This window comes from Labeo rohita, chromosome 22 (genome assembly GCF_022985175.1).
Source record: "Labeo rohita strain BAU-BD-2019 chromosome 22, IGBB_LRoh.1.0, whole genome shotgun sequence".
NCBI lineage: Eukaryota > Metazoa > Chordata > Actinopteri > Cypriniformes > Cyprinidae > Labeo > Labeo rohita.
Genome location: NC_066890.1, coordinates 16,004,417 through 16,026,258, shown reverse-complemented (window position 1 = coordinate 16,026,258; position 21,842 = coordinate 16,004,417). Strand labels below are relative to the sequence as shown.

The window sequence follows — 21,842 nt, the reverse complement described above, 5'->3', positions numbered from 1 at the left end:
TCCATGTTATTTGTTATATGCATTTTATACTGTATTTCACTGCATATTACATTTGGTTTAAATGTTTACAGCAATTCAGATACAACAAATGCCTCATGAGCACAATCTTACTTGCCCAATAAACTTAACTTCAATTTAACTTCAACTTAATTCTCAAATCGAATAGTTAATCTCAAAAGACACTGAGCTACCAAATCAGCAGTAAATGAATAATGAACACGGTTGGCAGCAGTCAAACCCTCAACACTATGATGATCGCAAAACAAGAAATCAATGATTTGACCGTAAATTATAATATGATAGTAAACCCACACTCAAGCTTTTACTGGATGCAGTTTGACGTTTACTGTCGGAAACCAAATTCCGTGTGATTTATCTGAGATGTATCTGTCTGCACTGTTGTTATCTCTAAAGCATTGATTCATTTTGGATTCACACACATTAACCGGACGCTTCTACACTCCACAGCCTGTGAAGTGTTAAGCATCTGCTCAACGTTCGCACTAATTCACAAACCTCTGACGATCGAGAGACATCTTTCAGGGTTTTCCAGGAATCAAACCTCGGAATCATTCATTATTCTTCCAGAGACGCGTTTCTGAACTCATCGTGGGTTTTGGAAGTTCAAAGCAGGTTTAGCACTATTCTGAGAATCAGCACTGATCACAGGTTTGGAGAGTTCAAGAGCGATGGCATTAAAGCCTGTCCACTGTCCATATCTACTGACAGCTCAACAGATTCCAGGAACATGCAGGAATATCCTTTTAAATATCCTCAGAAGTGTCCTTGAAGGCCAGTCATGATCCTTGTTATGCCTGACGATTTCAATTTTTCATGATGCAGACATTCACTACACTTTTTACTAGCAATGAAAAAGTATATTGCTCATTTTCAGGAAAAACTGCCAATTCCTAGAGGTAATTCATACATTTTATTTTATTGAAATTCTTTTATTTTTTTAATCCATATTCTCCCATCTCAGGCCCAAGTTACAAGAGCCATAGACACTTAATTTGTCATCAACAAATATAGGTTTTTAAACAAATATCACCAGTTTTACAAAACAGTTATTAGCATTTAATAATTATTTATTATCACTAATACTAAATCTACAGTAATACATTATTTCAACCCTGTTACAGTATATATGGAATTTAATTTGGAAAAATAACTAAATATATTTTGTCACTATCATGCACTTTTGTGTGCCATGAAGTAAATCACATATTATAACTGAGGAAAATTATTAATAATTTTTTTTCCCCCAATCAGGTTTATTCCCTAAACAGGTTTTTTGTCAACCCTGTTACATTCAAAATGTTTTGAAACTGAATGTTACGGAGTTGAAGAGTCAGTATTCTTGTGCTTTATAATGCATAATATTTTTGTTTAATCAAAAAACAAAAATGTTTCATTCATTCATTAATTTAATCATTGATTGATTGAGTTACTATTTATTTATTTATTTATATATTTATTTATTATTATTTACCAGTTATGTAAATATTCAATTTAACAAGGCCAGTATAAGAATAATAAGAGTAGTGAAATTTTGGTTGCGTCGGATTAATTTATTTGATTAGGAATACAGTAAAACAGTAATACTGTAAAATATTATTACAAATTAAAATAGCAATAGCCATTTTCTGTTGTAATATATTTTAAGTGATGTGATGGCAAAGCTGAATTTTCAGCAGCTGGTACTTCAGTCTTCAACCTTCCAACATTGTTACAAAACAAAACAAATTTAATATAAATTTAATATATAATATTTTGAAATTATTATATCAATTACAACTATTTTCTATTTGAATATATTGTAAAATGTAATTTATTCCTGTGAATCACAGCTGAATTTTCAGCATCATTACTCCAGTCTTCAGTGTCACATGATCCTTCAGAAATCATTTTAATGTGCTGATTATGCATGTTAAAAAGCTGCTTCATATTCATATTCTTTGATTAAAGGGCTTATGCAGCATTTATTTAATGTTAGAATCTTGTGTCTTTACTGATGTCTTTACTGTCTCTTTTGATCAATTTAATGTGTCCTTGCTGATTAAAATTATTTATTTAGTATTTAAAAGTATTCCAAATTTTGTACAATAGTGCACATTTTGATTGTAAATATTTTGCTATTTAGCTTCAGACTTATACAACAAAAAGAACAAAACTGCCACAAAGCTTCAGCTTATGATAGAAAACATTTCAAATGCCACCAAAAAACTCCTGAGAGCCGGCGTGATTGTGATGAATTGGAGACCCCGTTTGTCCTTTCTTTGCTCTCTCAGAAGTCTCATTCCTTTCAATAGGAGCTCATTATTAGATTTCACCTCCCCACAGGACAGGTTCTGTCCTGAATCCTGTTGCTCTGACCCTCTTCTCAGCCCACAGACACACAACAGGGACGCGGCGGCTGTCAGACTCCCCTCGGGCAGCAGAGCATGCAATTAACTGTCGATTGCTCCTGGAGCTCAGACCAAAGTCACACGGCACTCATGCCAACACACGCAAACCTCCGCCGTGTGCCCATTTCCTCAGAACAAATGAGCTCTTTGAAAAGGAAAACGCCTCTTGAACCAGAAACACAAGGCATGGAGTCCCGCTGACCGGATCCAGACAGAATCAAATAAAACACAAGCTTAGTTTGTGTAAACCATAGCCAAGGGATGGGTGGTGTGACCATATATTACCTTAATGCACATTTTCTTAGTGTACATCAGTAATTCAACCCGACAACACGAATAAATGTGGAAATCCCATTATACAGAGGGGGGAATAATGAAACACAAAGCCATAAACTCACCCCTGTTTATCAGAGTCGACCAGAATGCGCACCAATATCCCTGTAACAGCCACTAGGATGGGGTAGTGATCAACACTCTCCAGGCCTATGAACAAAATAAAACATGTTTTTATTAGTGGTTTAGATAATGACTTTTTGCTGCGCAGTTACTGTGATTGCAGATATATTTCTGTCAAGTACATAAAATTATATTGGTAAAAAACTGTTCGTCTTAACATACAGCTACTGTGATTATTTAATCATTCTGTTTGAAAAATTTGATCATTATCTTTGCAATTCCTATTTTTTTTAGAGGTGTGTAATACACACTTTACCTAATAAAAAGTAAATAACACATTTTTATTACAATATTTCATATGTTTATCCATAAAATATAACCATAAAACAACACAAATGTCATGCAGAATTCAAAAACAGGTAAAACTTGCACAAAATCAACATGGAAAATTCATTTTAATACAATATATTGTGCACTCAACAAAGTTGAGTGAGCATTAAATATACATCAAAATACATATATATATATTTTTAAAAAAATGCTATGTAAGAATGGGTAACAGGGTTGAAAAAAAACTGCAGATTTTGCCTAAACTGAACTGTCAAAACAAAGCACTGTTTTACAAATGAAAATGCTATATATATTTTTTTCAACCCTGTTACCAAACTTTTGAGTTCAAACATGTAAAAAAAATCAATAAGGAAAATGTCTTAATTTTAATACAGTATATTGTGCATTCAACAGGGTTGAGTAAGCATTAAATATACATAAAAATAAAACAAATATTAAATATAAAAAACACTACATGAGAATAGGTAATAGGATTAAAAAAAAAAAAAACAGCAGATTTTGCCTAAACTGAACTGTTAAAATAAAACACTGTTTTACAAAATGTTTACCATTTTTTCAACCCTGTTACCAAACTTCTGGACTTCTTATTTCTGAGTAGTAAGCATTTAATATACATGAAAAAAAATAAATTAAACAGCATAAAATCTAATTTTGGGTTGGGGGTAACAGAGTTGCAAAAACTGCATATTCTGTCTATTTTACATACCATTACTACTTGTATTTTTACATTTTAAATATTGCACTACAATATTAATATTAATATAATTTTTTTTCAACCCTGTTACCCAGTCTTATGTAGCACTTTTCTTATTTGATTTAATATTTGTTTATTATTTATGTATACTGTATTTAATGCTTGCTCAACCCTGATGAGTTTGAGGATTGCAAAAACTGCAGATTTTGCCTGTTTTACATACCAATATCATTTGTCTTTTTACATTCAAGATTATTACATTACATTACAAAACAACTATTACGTTACCATATTACATCACATCTAGAATTAAAAAAACACCCTTTTTCAACCCAGTTACCATTCTTATGTAACTTTTTTATTTAATTTAAAAATTAAATTTATAAGAAGAAGAAGAAGAAGAAGAAAGAAAAAGAAGAAGAAGAAGAAAAACACTATGCCAGAATGGATAACAGGGTTGCAAAAACTGCAGATTTCATCTAAAAACAAAGAAAGTAGGGGCTAGCTAATTTTGCATAACTATTATTACTACTACTACTATTCTTCTTCTTATTATTATCACATATATAACAAACAATTATATCTGACAAATTTATGCAATGGTATAAACAAAAACTGTTTTTGGTGGATTAAGTAAATAAGTAAGTAAATTAAAGATCTGCATGACGTCATTTTGTTATTGAAGAAAATTACTCTCCCAAAAAAAGCCTATTTAAAGTAATTTCAGATTTAGATCATTCTCTTTTTGCAAAGCAATTTTCTGAAGCACAGGTCAATGGAGTGTAGGCATCAATCTTGCTGGAAAGAGACGGAGTTTGCCTAATGCCATTTTGTTTGACTTTTTTTTTTTTTTTCCCCAAGGACACCTTAATGCTTTCATACCACATTTTCTCTGAATTTCACTGATGGACCATCAAATACCCCCAAAAATGGAAAAAAAAAAAAAATGAATACGGGTGGAGAACTCATCAAGCGATGAATAAACTAAATCTACTAAAGCCACTAAACAGCACTTGAGTGGAATTGAAGGTCACAGAATCTGAGACCAAAGAGACCTGGGTCACAATATGCCATCTAATAACAAGTTTAAAATGCATTGAAAGCCAGGCTTTTCTGTGTGCCCCTTTAGGGGTGAAGTTCAGGCTAACAACATGACCCAACCTCATTCTTTATAAATCTGCAGTGTCAAGGCTGAAAAATTGGCTTGATGACAGTCTCGGTATCCTCCTGAATTAGATTATGTTTTCACCCTAACTCACCGTGTAATCTCTTGCCCTATTCTTCTCATATCATTCCCTTGAGTGTACAGGCTGACTTTCCAAACTTCCAAAAGGGTTTTAGAGGTGATGTCAAGAACGTCTCAAAATGCATATCAAATTACTTTTTATTTGTTCTGGGACTTGAAACAAGGTGCTATAAAAGGAACATTTGAAAAGTCGAATGTTAGGTTACAACAAACCATATTTCAGCTCGCGGGGGAAGCGATCAAGGACGAACCGAAATACCTGAGAGGTTTAAATTCAGCACAGCACACTAAGTGTTTCAGAAATATAATTGCATTCGAGTCCATCTTCAATTGTGTACTAAAGCATGCAGCTCATGTTCAATGCATCTATTTGCATTCATTTAAGATTATTTTTACATAAGAAGGAAATTGGTGAGAATTACCTGGGAGGCGCAGGTTGACCACCCTGTCAAAGAGGTTTCTTTCTGCCGTGACTCGATTTAACACCTGGTTCAGGAGCTGCAGAAAGACAACTAACTGTTAATGTTGTCAAGCCAAAACTTAATTTAAAAAATAATAAATAAACAGACACAAAGTTCTCCTAACTAGAGGAAATGTTTACCTAAAAACTAGAGGAAAGAATAACAAAGCAAAGCAAAACAAAACAGAAACCAAAAACATAACATTATATTACAAACAAACAAAATAAAGCAAAACAAAAGCACACACACAAAAAAACATGAATCAAAAATATAATACTAAATTACAAACAAAGAAACAAAACAAAAAAATAAAGGAAAAAAGGCAAAAACAAAATAAAAGTAAAAAAGTAAAACAAATTACAAACAAAACAAAACTAAGCAGAACAAAAACAAATCATAAACAACATAAAACAAAAACATAACACTATATTATAAAAACAAAACAAAACAAAGCTAAACAAAAGCACAAAAAAACAAATCAAAAATATAATACTATATTACAAACAAAAGAAAAGGGGAAAAAGGCAAAAACAAAAAAGTAAAAGTAAAACAAATTACAAACAAAACAAAAACAAAACTAAGCAGAACAAAAACAAATCAAAAACATAAAACAAAAACATAACACTATATTATAAATAAACAAAACAAAAGCACAAAACAAAAAAAAACAAATCAAAAATATAATACTATATTACAAACAAAAAAACAAAGGAAAAAAAAAGGTAAAAACAAAATAAAAGTAAAACAAATTACAAACAAAACAAAAACAAACTAAGCAGAACAAAAACATAACACTACATTATAAATAAACAAAAACACAAAACAAAGAAAAGCAAGCCAAAAACAACATAAATCAAACAAACAATGAAACAAACAAAAAAAGGGAAAAAAAGGCAAAAACAAAAAAAACCACAACACTATATTTCAAAGCAAAACAAAACCAGAACATAATAAAAAATATTATTAAAATTGCCTATATATTAAAAGTCAAATGGGGTCCAAAATAACAAAAATTAGACACCAATGACTTTCTGTATAGCATAAAAAGACTTAAAAATCAAACTATAGATTAAAAAAAAATGCATATAGGTAAGACATAGGGTAAATGGTTTCTTTTTTTTTTTTTTTTAGGGGTGAACTACCGTTTTAACATGAACAGATGTCACCTGCTCCAGTCTGAAAGGGTTTCAGTGAGCAAATCAAACACATCTGGTCAAAAATCAAAGTGGCTAGACCGCAATAATTATTCCTTTCGCTCCTTTAGCACGCCACTTGGACTCAGCATCACGCACCCGAGAATTTAATTCAGAGGTAGCAAGCTGCCAGGTGCCAATTATTGACGTTTACTACAGCGCATTGCATGTAATTGTATTCAAAAATAGGATAAATCCTTCAGGGACAGGAAAAAATGTAAATGGATAAGTATGCTTGAGCTGGGGGTTCGGCTCCTCAAGGACATGTGGATGCCTGCTGTGCTCACAGGTGTGTTTCAGTTAAAGCCTGATTACAAGCCGCAGGTGAATGGACGCTCCGCTGGGAATAGAGCCCACGTAAGCACTGTGAGAAAAACCCACCAGAAAACATTTTCAAAGCCTTCTCCTCCGTAATTGAGGCCTTGAAAACATGCAGTAGCCTATTCGCTCCTCATTTGCATGCCACGTCCATGAATAGAGTGCAAAATAGCATCTGAATATTAAAAAGGAGGTACGTAACCTTCTGAAAATAGTACAATGTTAAATGATGATTAACCTTGGATGTAAAGAATATTAATAAAAGTAATTAAATATGATATGCATTCTTCTTTTATATGGTTTGCACATTTTTTCAACACTGTTACCAACTTTTGGACATTAATCTATAGTTTATAATATTAAATCAAACAAAGAAAGCTGCAAAAGAATGGGTAACAGGGTTGCCTGAATAGAACTGTCAAAACAACACAATTTTACAAACTGTATGAATCGTCTTTTTTTAATTTATATTATGTTTGCAATTTTTTCAACCCTGTTACCAACTTGTGGACATTAATAAATACATTTTAAAACCCTGAGTTTTGTAGTTTCATTATTTCTAAGCAGTAAGAATGAAATACACATTAAAATAAAATGAATATTAAATCAAAAAAAAAAAAAAAAAAAAAAATACATAAGAATGGGTAACAGTGTTGAAAAACCTAAATTGAACTAAAAACAAAACACTATTTTACAAACCTAAATCACCTTGTCTTTTTTCACATTTATACTGTATAATGTCTGCAATTGTTTCAGCCCTGTTACCAACTTTTGGACATGAGTAAATACAGTTTAAAATCCTGATTTTTTTAGATTTATAAGAGGTAAGCATTAAATATACATCAATATAAAATAAACAAATATTTAAAAAAAGATACTACATAAGAATGAGCAACAGTACTGAAAAACCTGCAGCTTTTGCCTAAATTGAACTGCCAAAACAAAACTATTTTACAAACTTAAACCACCTTGTCTTTGATATTTATATGATGTTTGTGTATTTTTTTTCTTTCTTCCAAACCAGTTACCAAGTTTTGGACAGCAGTAAATACATTTTAAAACCCTGATTTCTATTTGGATTCCATCATTTCTAAGCAGTAAGCATTAAATACACATCAAAACAAAAACAAAACAAAACAAAAAAAAAAGCACTACGTTAGAATGGGCAACAGGGTTGAAAAAAAATGCAGACTTTGCCTAAATTGAACTGTCAAAAGAAAACACTATTTTACAAACCCACATAACCTTGTCTTTTTTACATTTATACAATGTTTGTAATTTTTTCAACACTGTTACCAACTTTTGGACATGAGTAAATACAGTTTAAAACCCTGATTTTTGTGATTTCATTAACTATGAGAGGTAAGCATTAACTATACCTCAAAATAAAATAAACAAATATTAAATTAAAAAAACACTACATAAGAATGAGCAACAACACTGAAAAACCTGCAGATTTTGCCTAAATTGAACTGTCAAAACAAAACACTCTACAAACTACAAACTTAAATTACCTTGTCTTTTTGATATTTATATGATGTTTGGATTTGCATTTTAAAACCCTGATTTCTATTTTGATTCCATCATTTCTAAGCAGTGAGCATTAAATACACAACAAAACAAAATAATAATTAAAAAATAAATAAATAGATCATTTTTTTTAAAGCACTACATTAGAATGGGCAACAGGGTTGTAAAAACTGCAGATTTTGCCTAAATTGAACTGTCAAAAAAAAAAAAAAAAAACACTTTTACAAATCTATATTACTTGTCTTTTTTACATTTATATGATGCAATTAATTTTAACTGTTACCAACTTACAAATAAGTTATAATAAATAATAAATACAGTTTAAAACCCTGATTTTTGCGATTTCATTATTTCTGAGCAGTCTCTTGGGGGTCCATCAGTTCCGACGAGGATGATGCATCGCTATTGTTCAGTCTTAGAGCAGACACGTAACTGACTGCATAGACCGAACTCTGAGGCACAGATGTGCCCACAGTGCAGCAAATCACCTTGTTTTTTTTACATGTATATGATGTTTGCACTTGTTTCAACCCTGTTACCATTTTTTTGGACATGAGTAAATACAGATTAAAACCCTGATTTCTGTTATTTCTGAATTTCTAAACAGAAAGCAGTAAAATAAACAATAGTGAATCTATTTTACATACCTATATCACTTTTTTTATGTTGAAGATTTTAAATTACAATATTAAATTAAACAATATTGTTAAAAACAATAGTCACTAGGGGCTAGCTTTAACTATTGACTAACTTAGATTGTCATATAAATTAAAGATAATTTATTTTTTTATTTTTTTTAACTTAAATAGGGTTGAACAGTTGAGCAAGCACATACATACGATTTATTTAAGATTATTTATGTTTTTGTTTTTTTTCTCTGTCAGTTGTACATGCTAGGAGACTAAAGTGTACCCTATTTGTGGAAAGCACCACATATATTATCCATAGGCAAACACTCATTTAAAACAAAAAAGACACACACACAAAAAAATCCCATAAAGGTGAAAAGCATCAAATAGCTTTCATCCTTTTCCTAATAATGACTACCCTCCCCTCCATCACCCTTGTAAGATCTTTTATGGTTTGACAAAATGACTTCATTTATGGATCAATAAACCCTGACCATTAGCTTCCATCCAATACAGATTCTTTACGCCACTGAGCTGTGATACTTTATGCTTTAAATTGGCAATTTAATAACTTTTTGAGGGGGATTCACAAAGTGCAAATTGCATCCATTGATAGTCTTGTTTTTCCACATGATGTCTGCATCTAAAGCACCCAATTCACTAAAAGAATAAATGCAAATCTGGTACAATGCAAAAATGGTTAAAAAAAAAAAAAAAAAAAAATCCCAACTGTAGCTTTGATTTATTAAACAAATTTATTTTAAAAATGTTAAACATTTATTTAAAAGAGAGTAGACTAGTCTAGTTAGATGTCTACATACTACACTGACCTCTTATTTCAAAAGATGAAAATATATATTTTTTCCCCCTTCATGTTATGACCCTCTTTAGATGCAGGTTCATAAATTTTCTCAGTGTTGTTAATAATTTAGGTTTTGAAAAAGTCATTGCCCTGCAAGAGTCTGAGAAAGTAAACAGAAATGTTTAATAGCAAATTGCTTCCAACAGGATCATTAACTCAGAGTTCTGCATGAAACTGCTTTAGAAAAATGTTAATGGTGAACATAAAATAAATTTCATTTTATTCACTCTGCACTTGCAAGTTTTCAGTGTTGCTTTAACATTAGAACAACATTTACAGAACACATCCCAGCTGTCAATCACACTCACCTGAGCCAATCGGCGTAGCAGCAGCTCGGCGGAGGGGCGGGTCCAGTCCAAGAATATTTCCGGCACTAGAGTGATGGTCATCTCCAGGACTCGTAACAGACTGACAGAAAGGTCAAAACAAGTCGCGCACACCTTTAACTGCCGCGTGTCCACGAAATTCCTCTCAGGCCGCTCTGCTGCCTGTTGGATCTGACAGGAAATAAATGAAGACATGAAGACACAAGGAGGTCAAATGAGATGTTATGAGACTGCTGAAACGGGACTGTATGTTTTGCTGCATGGAATGAGATGAAATAAAATCCAATGACAGTCAACATATTAAAAGTAACAGCAATAAATGGAAGGTAAGACTGTGGGCTTTTATCAATTAGGCAAAGGACCCAGAATACCCCAGCAACCACCCTGCAACCACAACCCTGCAAAAATCAATAATAAAAATATGTAGCAATTTACGTCAGTTGATGTTGAACTAATCGATGTTGAAATAAGTGCGGCACTTCTTTGTTGCAGCTCTACAATAAGCACCACCTGTTGTCAAAGAATGAATTTATGTTCTCATGCAGCCCATCTGCTGTTTCATTTGGACATGTTTTATGTAGTATACTTTCACACAGCTAAAGTCAGACCATTCTGTTTTTGCTTCAGATTTTGAAATTATACAATCTGATTCAAATCAAGAACTGCTCATGTGGCATATGCACAACATCTTTGTTTGGATCGTGATTAAAATGCAGTGGTTGTGTAATTTTAAATGGAAAGAGCACAGGCACAGCCTGAGTTTATTTAGATGAAGAGATTTCTTTCATTTGTATTATGTTTTAACATTTCAGTTTAGTTTTGTTATTTGACATATTTCAGTTTCACAAAGAAATATGCAGCATTTTGTCTAAGAAATAAAGGGACAACTTTTCATTTAGGCTATAATTTGCCTTAAATATTTTGTAAAAAAAAGAAGAAGATTTTATCATGAAATCAGTATTGTGAATTGTATCGCATTGTGATTTGATTGAATCGTTACATCCCTACTGCTACCACATATCAAGCCCACTGCAACCACATAGGAACACCCCAACAACCTCCCTGTTACCACATTTATACACCCCAAGAACTACACTGCAACCACATAGCAACACCTCAGCAACCACTGTGAATACTCCCTGAAATCACCTTCCACACTGCAGCCACATAGCAACACCACAGCAATCACCCTGCAACCACACTGCAGCCATATAGCAACACCCCTGCAACCACTGTGAAAACACACAGTAACAACCTCCATGTTACCATATAGCAACACCCCTGCAACCACTAAGAAAACTCCCTGAAATCACCCTCCAACCACACTGCAGCCACAGCAACACCAAAGCAATCACCCTGCAACCACATAGCAACACCCCAGCAACCTCCCTGCCACCACACAGTAACCCCCATGAACCAACTCTAACAACCATAGCAACATCCCAAAAAACACCCTGCAGCCACATAGCAACACCCCAGCAACCCCCCTTTAACCACACAGTAACTCCCCACCCCCCACCTTCAACCACACTACAACAATAGCAACACCCCAGCAACCACTGTGAAAACACATAGTAGCCCCCTCAACAACCTCTCTGCTACCACATAGCAACACCCCTACAACCACACAGCAACCCCACCCCCCCAGAACCACCCAGCAAGCACTGTGAAAACCACCCGAAATCCTCCTGTAACCACACTGCAGCCACATAGCAACACCCCAGGAACCCATCTGCAACCACTTAGCAATGCCCCAGCAACCACACAGCAACCACACAGTAACCCCCCTAACAACCTCCCCGCTACCACACAGTAACACTCAAGCAAACAGCCTGCAGCCACATAGTGTTCCCTTTAGCAGCTCCCTACAACCACACAGTAACCCCCAATCACCCTGCAACCATATAGCAACATCCCAGCAACCACCGTGAAAACACACAGTAACCTCCCAACAACCTCCATACTAACATATAGCAACAACCCAACAAAAACACTGTAACAACGTAGCAATGTCCCAGCAACCACTAAGAAAACTCCCTGAAATCACCCTCCGACCACACTGCAGCCACATAGTAACTTTGTCAAGAAAGTTGTCAAAAGGTACTGGGTTCGGTACTTTCGGTAGTGAAATAAAAAAAAAAACGTCCATTTCCCGCTCACATTTGAGCACTGTTGAGACGATTTTTAAACATCACTGATTGGCCATAGTGTTCATGCACTCAACAGACATGACTGTGATTTGCTATAATGATAAGCACGCTCCTCACCGAGCGCTCACACATAAACACAACAGGAGCGTTTGAAAAGCGTGTGTCAGCAGATCCCTAATACATCTGCACATAGACGGATCCACTGACACACAAGGCTTTCAAACGCTCCAGCAACCTCCCTGTTACCACATTGGAACACCCCAAGAACTACCCGGCAACCACACAACAACACCCCAGCTCCCTGAAATCTCCCTGAAATCATCCTTTAACCACACTGTACCCACATAGCAACACCCAGGGTAAACCCCTACAACCACAGAAACACCCCAGCAACCTCCCTGCAAACATTCAGCAACCACATAGCAACACCTTAATAACGACCACTCAGAACAACTTAGCAATTGCATAGCAAAGCCTTTCAAAAAACTCTAAAGCACCTAGTGTGTTTTTGGTGTTTTTTTTATAAGAAACCCAAACACTGTACCTTTTATTTCTTTAGGCATAAAACTTTTATATTTAGTGCACTTACAGTCTATTGTATTTAGTGCACTTGTACTTAGAGCCCTGATGCTTAGACATTCTCATCAGAGTCTTTTCTACATCTACCCTTCATTTCAATTTAGCGCTCACTGAAACTGAGGCCGTAAACACATCACAAACTCCCCTGGAGACTGCTGCCTCCTAATTCGTGGATCATCGCAGATGAAAGGCACTCCTAAGAGCCAGCCAACCTCCGGGCAAAATAGCATACGAATCAAAGTCCAATCTGCAATAAGCAGAATTTCAGAACTACAGCTCTCCTGAAAGACACTGATTTAAGAGTAGAGGAGAAAGCCTGGTGAGAAAGTGCTTTTACGTCTGAGGTTTAATTCCCCGCCATTATAGATCAGGGAGGTTTTGCTTTCTTCTGTATCTTCCCCCGAGACTCCAAAGCCTGCGTTTAGTAATGACCCTACCACGGGAGGGGCTGGCGCGCTACTCTTCCCAAAAGGTTGTTTCCATGGTGTCCAAATTATCAAATTAGTCTGCAGCTGAATGAAGTTGTTAACGAGGGGGAATTGAGCGCAAGGTAAACTACATTTGCATTTCCTGAAGGAAATACCAGTGCTTGCAAGGCAGCAAAAAGAATAGTGTTTTACGTCACATAGGGTTTCAGGCTTTCGTTATACATAAATTGTGCAAATTGTGACTTTAAAAAAATCATGTGGCTTGAAGAAAGGCAACCTATCACTCTAAGTGTATGACATTTACTTATCTAATGACACTCTAACAACCATTAAACATTAAAGAAATTGCACCAGCAATCAAAACACCACCAGCCAGTCAGAATCTACTCTAGAATCACCTTGGAACCATCTACAAAGTTCTAACAACCACTCAGCCACCCAGAACACCCAAAAAGTGCCTAAAAACACCATAGCGAACAGTCAAAACACATTAGCAACACACTAGCATTGTGGCACTGACATTTGAATGGCCAAGTCCCACTCCTGTTTTCCTCAAAAATTGAAGAACTCTTGTTATTAGGCACTTCGTAACGACACAATCAAACACATCTAATGAATATTTCACAGACCAAGTAACTTGAGCTTCGTTAAAAAAGATTCGTTTTACACTGAAAATGCAAGATGATGGTAATTCAGTTCAAATATCAAGTGGCAGTCATGATTACATTGTCATTGTGAATAATTTACAGGCTCTGATTGAGTTAGCAGAAAGCTACAGTATTACAGGACTAAGTGGGGTGGAAAGAAACAATCTCCTACAGATTTAAACAAGTAGAGTTTTATTTAACTTTTTGATTAAAGTAAAAAAAAAAAAATACCCTAGCACTGTGGTGTGTTCTCAAAACATTGATTGCTCTGTTTGTTTCTGTGAGTTTCTTACCTCCTGTATCATGCCGATGAATTCGGAGAAGGCCCAGTTGAGCTGGTTTAAGACGCTGTTGAGGAAACTGGCAGCCATGTCTTTGTCTTGACTAAGGAGTTCAGCCATGTGTCTCTGCAGCAGAAGTGACGGACAGGGCTCTGTAGCCAATCAGAGAAATGCACATTCAATCAGTATGACTGTCTAACATCATTTTTTAAATCCCAAGTATCACAATAACTACAAAATGCAAACTATGAACAGTCACTTCACAAATAATTTAGGCAGTTGAGTCACTAGGGATTCACTGCCCAATGCACAAAATTTGCTATGGGGCCCTCACAAAGTCTCATTCAGTGGTGGAAGGCCCTCAGTCGGGCCATTCTCAGCCTGTGGGACCTATGCACTCTGTCCCCTATTTTCCCCGGTTGCCAGTCATGCCTTTCTGTCTATGAATAAGATTAACTGTGCACCAGCTAACATACCCACAATGATCAACTTTTTTTTTTTTATAGTTTAGGATATGCAGTGCTCTAAGTGTGATTTTTAGTAATTTCACTACACTAACATCACTTACATAATGTGGCAAGGTGAGCAAAGATTGATCAAGAAGTCTGAAGCGTTTATTTGAAATAATTTTGGAATATCAAAAAAGGGGGAATTAAGTGTCCATGGGAGAATGAGGTTGAACTGAAAATATTTAGTAAGTGTTCTCGCTGTAACTGGACTGTGAAAGTCTGGAGTTTTTAAGAAAGGTTCAGGCAGGGGCCAAGTTCATTGACCTACAGACTCTCCTCATCAAGTCTGGGACTCGCAAGCTTGTGGCTTTCGTGCATCCTAAGAATAAATCTCTGCACGTCACTGGGGCAGTACCCTCAAGGGTACTCCTTTGTACCTTACACATGCATCCATAAATAAGACAGAGGTACAAGGTGTACCTGGGGCTTCTACCCCAGTGACAAGGTATTTTAGGTACAAGGTACAATTTTTTGCACATTTCTTCTGACAGTGTGACAACGTGGCTTCCCTGGGACCACTGCAAAGTGAGTCAGTCAGTCGGCTGCAAAATGTGCAGCAACTCTACCTCTTGTAGTTTGGGATTTCCTTGCCTACTCCCTTCTTGAATCTATTGGGACACTCTTGTGTACAGTTGAGATCAGTCACTTGAGGAAAGGCACGCTCTGCATTTAAAAGAAACAGTGATACAACTTCAGCTGCACCTCATCAGACAGCCTTCTTCTTGGTCGGTCAAAGCGTAGCTGTGTCCCAGAAAACATGCAAGGTGACTCTATTTCTGGTATTGAGGAATTTCCTTCCCGCTGCCTTCCTGGACCTTTGGGGAAACCATTGTGCATGCACTGGGGAAAAGATCAGACTCTTGAGGAATGGTGTGCTTTGCATTTAAAGGCGGCAGTGACAAGACAATATTAACTTAATCTACGTCTCATCACACGGCAGGCCTCTCGATTGGCCAGTTGTGAAATGTACCTTTGACTTGGAAAGTGGGTTAGGCGACTCTACTTTTAGCACCATGTGATCATTCCTTTCCTGGACCTACGGGGAAACCATTGTGCATGCACTGGGCAAAAGATCAGGCTCTTCTGCATTTAAAGGCGGCAGTGACAAGATAAGACAAACGTCAGCTACACCTCATCAGACGGCCTTCTTTTTGGTCAGTCTAAGCATAGCTGTGTCTCAGAAAACACGTGAGGCGGCTCTATTTCTGGTGTCAAGGAATTCCCTTCCCACTACCTTCCTGGACCTACGGGGAAACCACTGTGCATGCACTGGGCAAAAGATCTGGCTCTTAAAGGGTAATGTGCTCTGCATTTAAAGGTGGCAGTGACAAGTAAATATTAACTTCAGCTACACCTCATCACACTGCAGGCTTCTCGGTTGGCCAGTTGTGAAATGTACTTTTGACTTGGAAAGTGGGTAAGAAGACTCTACTCTTGGCACCATGGGATTGTGCCTTTCCTGGACTTACAGTTAAACCATTGTGCATGCACTGAGCAAAAGATAGGGCTCTTGAAGGGTAGCATGCTCTCCATATAAAGGCGGTAGTTTAACTTCAAGGCAATTTTAACTTAAGCTACACCTCATCACACCGTAGACCTCTCGTTTGGCCAGTTGCGACATGTACCTTTGCCTTGGAAAGAGGTGGGTAAGGGCAACTCTACTTTCGACGCCAAGGGATTGCCCCTTTCCTCGACCTACAGGGAAACCATTGTGCATGCACTGAAAAGATCAGGCTCTTGAGGGGCCGTCCACTCGGATGACCAGTTGCAACATGTACCTTTGCCTTGGAAAGTAAGGCGACTCTACTTTTGGTGCCATGGGATTCTTGCAAGAAGGTGGATCTTGTGGGCCAGATTTGAGGATCCCTGACCTACGGGGAAACCACTGTGCATGCACTGGGGAAGAGACTGGTCTCTCGTGAAGAAGCATGCTCTGCATTTAAAGGCAGTAGTGATGAGGCAGTATAACTTGAGATATTCCTTATCATCGCTGCCCAACAGGGATCACGACAGAGCTTTTCTCAGAGAAGAGGGGACTGAAGAGTCTGGGCAGCGTTGATGTGAGTGAAGACACAATCAGTATTACAAAAAGCCTGTCCGTCTAGATGTAACATAACTCTTGGATCCTATAAGAATACTTAAAACCCATGTTTCCATAAAAAATCCATATTTTCCATTGATCCCACATCCCTAATTACTCAATAATGAGATGAAATGCCAAAGACCAGACCGGCATGGATGTACGAGAGGGGAAACAATCAGATCTGAACACTGCAGTCGAACAGAATGACGACACCAAATAACAAAATAATGAAACAACAAAACAGAGGGCTGATGGAAAACCATCACCCCCCACCCCTCTAGCCGTTCTATTACTGCTATCTGACCGTGTCTAGAGAACACAGAAAGGACACTCTCTCTCATTATATGCACACAAAGAGGACACTGGGTAATTTAATACCTTATCTGGAAAAGCACAGCGATCGCAAACACGCTAAAAGCCTTGGAGGACAGTGTTAAAAGCAGGAGCAAGCAATGGCAATAAAGCTCTAAATAAAGCTAATCATTAGACGCCGAGGTGCAGGTCTCTGATACAGAAGCAACCTTTATGTTTAATTAGATGAACTCTGAGTAAGTGGCAACTTGGAAAATAAGGGTTGGGGGGGGTGATAAGGAAGAAATAAATATAGAACGAAAGGCTATAAGAGAGACCAGGTAGTAGGCAGCTATGGCACGGTGCACACATTTCTGAACTCCAGGTGTTGAGAGGCAAGCCATCACTCTGTTACTGCAGAGTCAATTCAATTTTAAATTGCTTCGAGGTAGGATCCAATACACAAAATGGATAGAAACACCTTTGAAAGATTCACCTTCATGTCAATCCAAACCGGCATTGCTTTTTTCTTCCATGAAAACAAAAAAAGGATACGTTTCGCAGAATATTCTAGTTGCTCTTTTCCTTGTAAAAGCAACTGTGGACTAGAACTTTCAGGCTTCAAAAAAAAGATGAAGAACCACTATAAAAGCAGTCCACACGACTTGTGTGCTATGAGTCTTCTGAAATTATAGCTTTGGCTGAGGAACATACTGTTTAGGTCAGGGGTTCTCAACTCTTGTCGTCAAGGTCCACTTTCCTGCAGAGCTTAGCTCCAACACTAAATCAAACACACTTGAACTAATAAAGGTCTTTAGGATTACCAGAAAGTTACAGGTAGGTGAGATCTCAGGGGCCAAACCTGAGAACCTTTGGTCAGGTGTCTCCAAACAGGTGTCCTGCAGAGTTTAGCTCCAACTTTCTTCAATGCACCTGCCTGGAAGTTTTCAGTGTGCCTAGTAAGACCTTGATTAGCTGATTCAGGTGTGTTTAATTAGGGTTGGAGCTAAGCTCTGCAAGACACCGGCCCTCCAGGGCCAAGTCTAGAGACGCCTTGGTTTAGGTTGTTATTCACTCGTCCTATGAGTGAACTACTGCAACCAGATCACTGAGTCAACAAGCTAACTATGCAGTTTCAGTGGAAATTGTCCCATGGTAGATTTCTGTAGGACATTTAAAAGTTCTGAAGTATCTCAAATGTCTTTTTAACCAAGTATAAAATGTTCATTCTGATAAATATTTGGACTGCAGCCAACACTTTGAGCAGCATAATTAACTAATAATTTAGTAGGGACACAGAAGTGACACATTAATTACATGGTAATTGGCACAATTACTGAGGAAAAAAAACAAAACAAAAAAAAACAAACTACTGGCAAGGACATGGCTAGAAGGGACTAAGGGAGCAAACATGGGCAAAACTAAATCTTTAAAAATGATACAAGACAGCACTTTAACTAGTTTTGAAAGTGGGTAAATGGTCACTGGGATGCAATCCTAAACGCAAATCAGTCTGCTCTAAGCCTGCTTTATGCTCACGTCACTCATTCAGGCTACATCAGAGCAGACCAGCACTTAGGATAGTGTTTAATAAGGGTCAACCAAAGGTGAAAACTACCAAATGGGAACGAAACTTACTTTGAAAACTAGCAATTGACAAATCCCCTGGACGTCATGCAAATGAGAGCGGAAAAAAGATGGAATTAGCATTGAGACAAGACTCATCAGACCAGGGAGGGAATTCATGCATCATGTACAAGACAAGCTGAAGTGTCAAGACAAGTGTCCCTTCACAAAGTGACAACTTTACAATTTATTCCCCTCAGCTAAGCACTGGCCTCTCGTCTGGTATCCAAATAGACACTTTTGACAATCCAATTAATTCCTGATAGATACATTTGTGTCCCAGAATACATGTCACTTACTAAACATCCTGTTTCCCTCTAAATTAAGTCACATCATTGAGATAAAATAGGTTGTTAATATTTCATATTGACCATTAGAAGAAACCTAAGCTTGCAAGATGTCAGTTCACATGTTTTTATCATCCAGAATTACCTGAGGAAGCTAAGCTGATCTTTTATGTATTCAAAAAAACAGGCTGGCAGTAAACTGTGAGTGCATAAATTCAGAATATACTGCTTTAAAGTAAACTGATAAGGGGAAATTTCTCTGGTTGATGCAACAGATTGTTTGACTTAATGGATGGCCTCTTAAAAAGTATTGATCTGACAGGCTGCTGAAAGAAATGGCGGACGAGTGAATAGTCACGTCCTCACCGAGACTGTGTGTGCGCATGAAAGTGCCAAGTTTGACTTTAATGAGTTAGAAGCAAAGAGACTTTTTACAGTTGCACAGAAGAACGGCATGATGTCAAATCGGCTCTAGAAAAACAGCATCTGTACTCAGTGTTCTACATTATTGATCTTGACTTCCTAATAACGTCAGTGGGGATATAGATTCCAGGGTCAGGAACAAAGAACAAATGTTTGATTTCAGATGCATGCTCACTCAGTTTTACACACAGCTCCGGTAAATAATCTGTTGAAATGTTATTCAATGAATTTGAGTGCAACTTTGTTGCAGAATAATTTTCCTGCCATTAAAAAGAGAAAATTCCATATGATATCCAGACAGAAATTACATCATTGGACCATTTCTACATCACAACAGAAAGTAAATAATGTCAATATGATTATGTAATTTTGTAATGTCAATATCATTATAGTGTTGACTGCATTCATCAAGCTCAATCAATCAACTCTGCTACCAGCATTATTATAAGAAAATATTTATTTTGCTTCCTTAATTGATGGAACTTTAATTTATTGAAATATAAAATATAAGTTTATCGATACATACAAACCAATATTTGCTCACAGACTATCTAACATCTACTGGGTGATGGCTTTAATTAGGCAAAATTTGCAAAACAGATATAAAGATATATATATATATATATATACATACACATACATATACATATACATATACACACATATACATATACATATACATACATATACATATACATATATATATATATATATATATATATATATATATATATATATATATATATATATATATATATATATATATATATATATATATATATATATATATATATATACACTTAAATAAAAATGTTAACTTTTTTTAATAAATGTTATTTTAAAATATTTTAAAAAATATAAAATAATTTTAAATAAATAAATAAAACTGTTCAAACACTTTAAAATTTAGTAACAGGTCTGCAAAATCTATTGACAGCCCAAATTTAATTATAATAATTTAATCATTATAAAATATTTTAATAGAATTTTAATAGAAACATGGTCAAATGCTATAAGAAATATAAAGAAAACAGGAGAACAGAAAGTATTTTATTAAAAAATAAATAAATAAATAAAAACTGTAAAGTTGAAGGCTGAAAATAAAGATGTCACTCACTTTGCAGGCTGGGCAAGTTTGCATCCTCCGGTTTGGTCTTTAGCAAATGAGGCAGACGTGTGTACCTGTAGCCAAAGCCACAACCCTGTTGACAGAAGAAATAAAATATAAGACCACGTACAGACTACAAAGCTGTGTGACTGACAACCACATTCAAATGTATGCATTTTTAACCATAACAGCATGATCTACACTGTAAAAAACAATTTGTTGAGTCAACTTAAAATAATCTGTAACCTTGCTGCCTTAAAATTTTAAGTTCAGTCAACTCAAAAAAAGTTTATTCAACTTGAAATGTTAAATTATACTAAGTGACAACTTATTTGAGTTGAATCAACTTAAAATTTTAAGGCAGCTGGGTTACTTACCCATCTGTTAAGTTTAGCAAACACAAATATCTAAGTTGTTACTTAGTACAAATTTTCAAGTTGACTAAACTTATTTTAGTTGACTAAACTTAAAATTTTAAGTCAGCAGGGTAACAAATTATTTTAAGCTGACTCAACAAATTGTGTTTTTTTTATTTTTTACAGTGTAGTTGTTCAGTTTGGTCAGAAATAAATTAGTTGTAGAATGCAATTGTCGCTGGCATTAAATAACTAAAGACTACATTAACCTACATTAAGGTTAAAAATGAGGGGTTAGCAACACAAAGTTTGGAGTAGGTTTAAACTTGGAAGAAATATGATAAACATATTTAGCTGCATGTTGTGCCTGTGTCTTTTGTCTTTTGTGACCAATGATCTGTGAAATATTAACGTTAGTCAGCTCTGTGTGAAGAGACACTTCATTTACAAGCTGGATTTGTTATTTTTTTATTTTTTAATCATAAATTGAAACAACAACAACAGAACAACACTGCAAGAAACTCTAAAAGTGATCAAGAGCAGACCCATATTCATACATTTACGGATGAATAAACCCAATAATGCTTTCTCCAAAAGATTAAAAACAATTCATCCATTTTTTGGGTACTGCGAGCAGAATAAATGTTAAACAACTAAATT

The 21,842-nt window shown here is 35.8% G+C and overlaps 1 protein-coding gene across 4 annotated transcripts in view; it reads right to left on the bottom strand.

The window, feature by feature from the left end:
* Positions 1 to 21,842, bottom strand: part of LOC127153357 (E3 ubiquitin-protein ligase RNF123) — a 149,753-nt gene that overhangs the window by 75,915 nt on the left and 51,996 nt on the right. For 3 of the 4 annotated variants that reach the window (XM_051094397.1, XM_051094398.1, XM_051094400.1), the window contains exons 31-35: positions 20,836 to 20,920; positions 14,512 to 14,651; positions 10,397 to 10,585; positions 5,518 to 5,593; positions 2,807 to 2,891 (exon numbers count right to left, since the gene is read on the bottom strand). In XM_051094397.1, the coding sequence (XP_050950354.1) occupies positions 2,807 to 2,891; positions 5,518 to 5,593; positions 10,397 to 10,585; positions 14,512 to 14,651; positions 20,836 to 20,920 (575 nt within the window). Of the gene's footprint in view, positions 1 to 1,847; positions 2,606 to 2,806; positions 2,892 to 5,517; positions 5,594 to 10,396; positions 10,586 to 14,511; positions 14,652 to 20,835; positions 20,921 to 21,842 lie in introns of those variants that run through there. The other variant, XM_051094399.1, reaches the window with a different exon arrangement.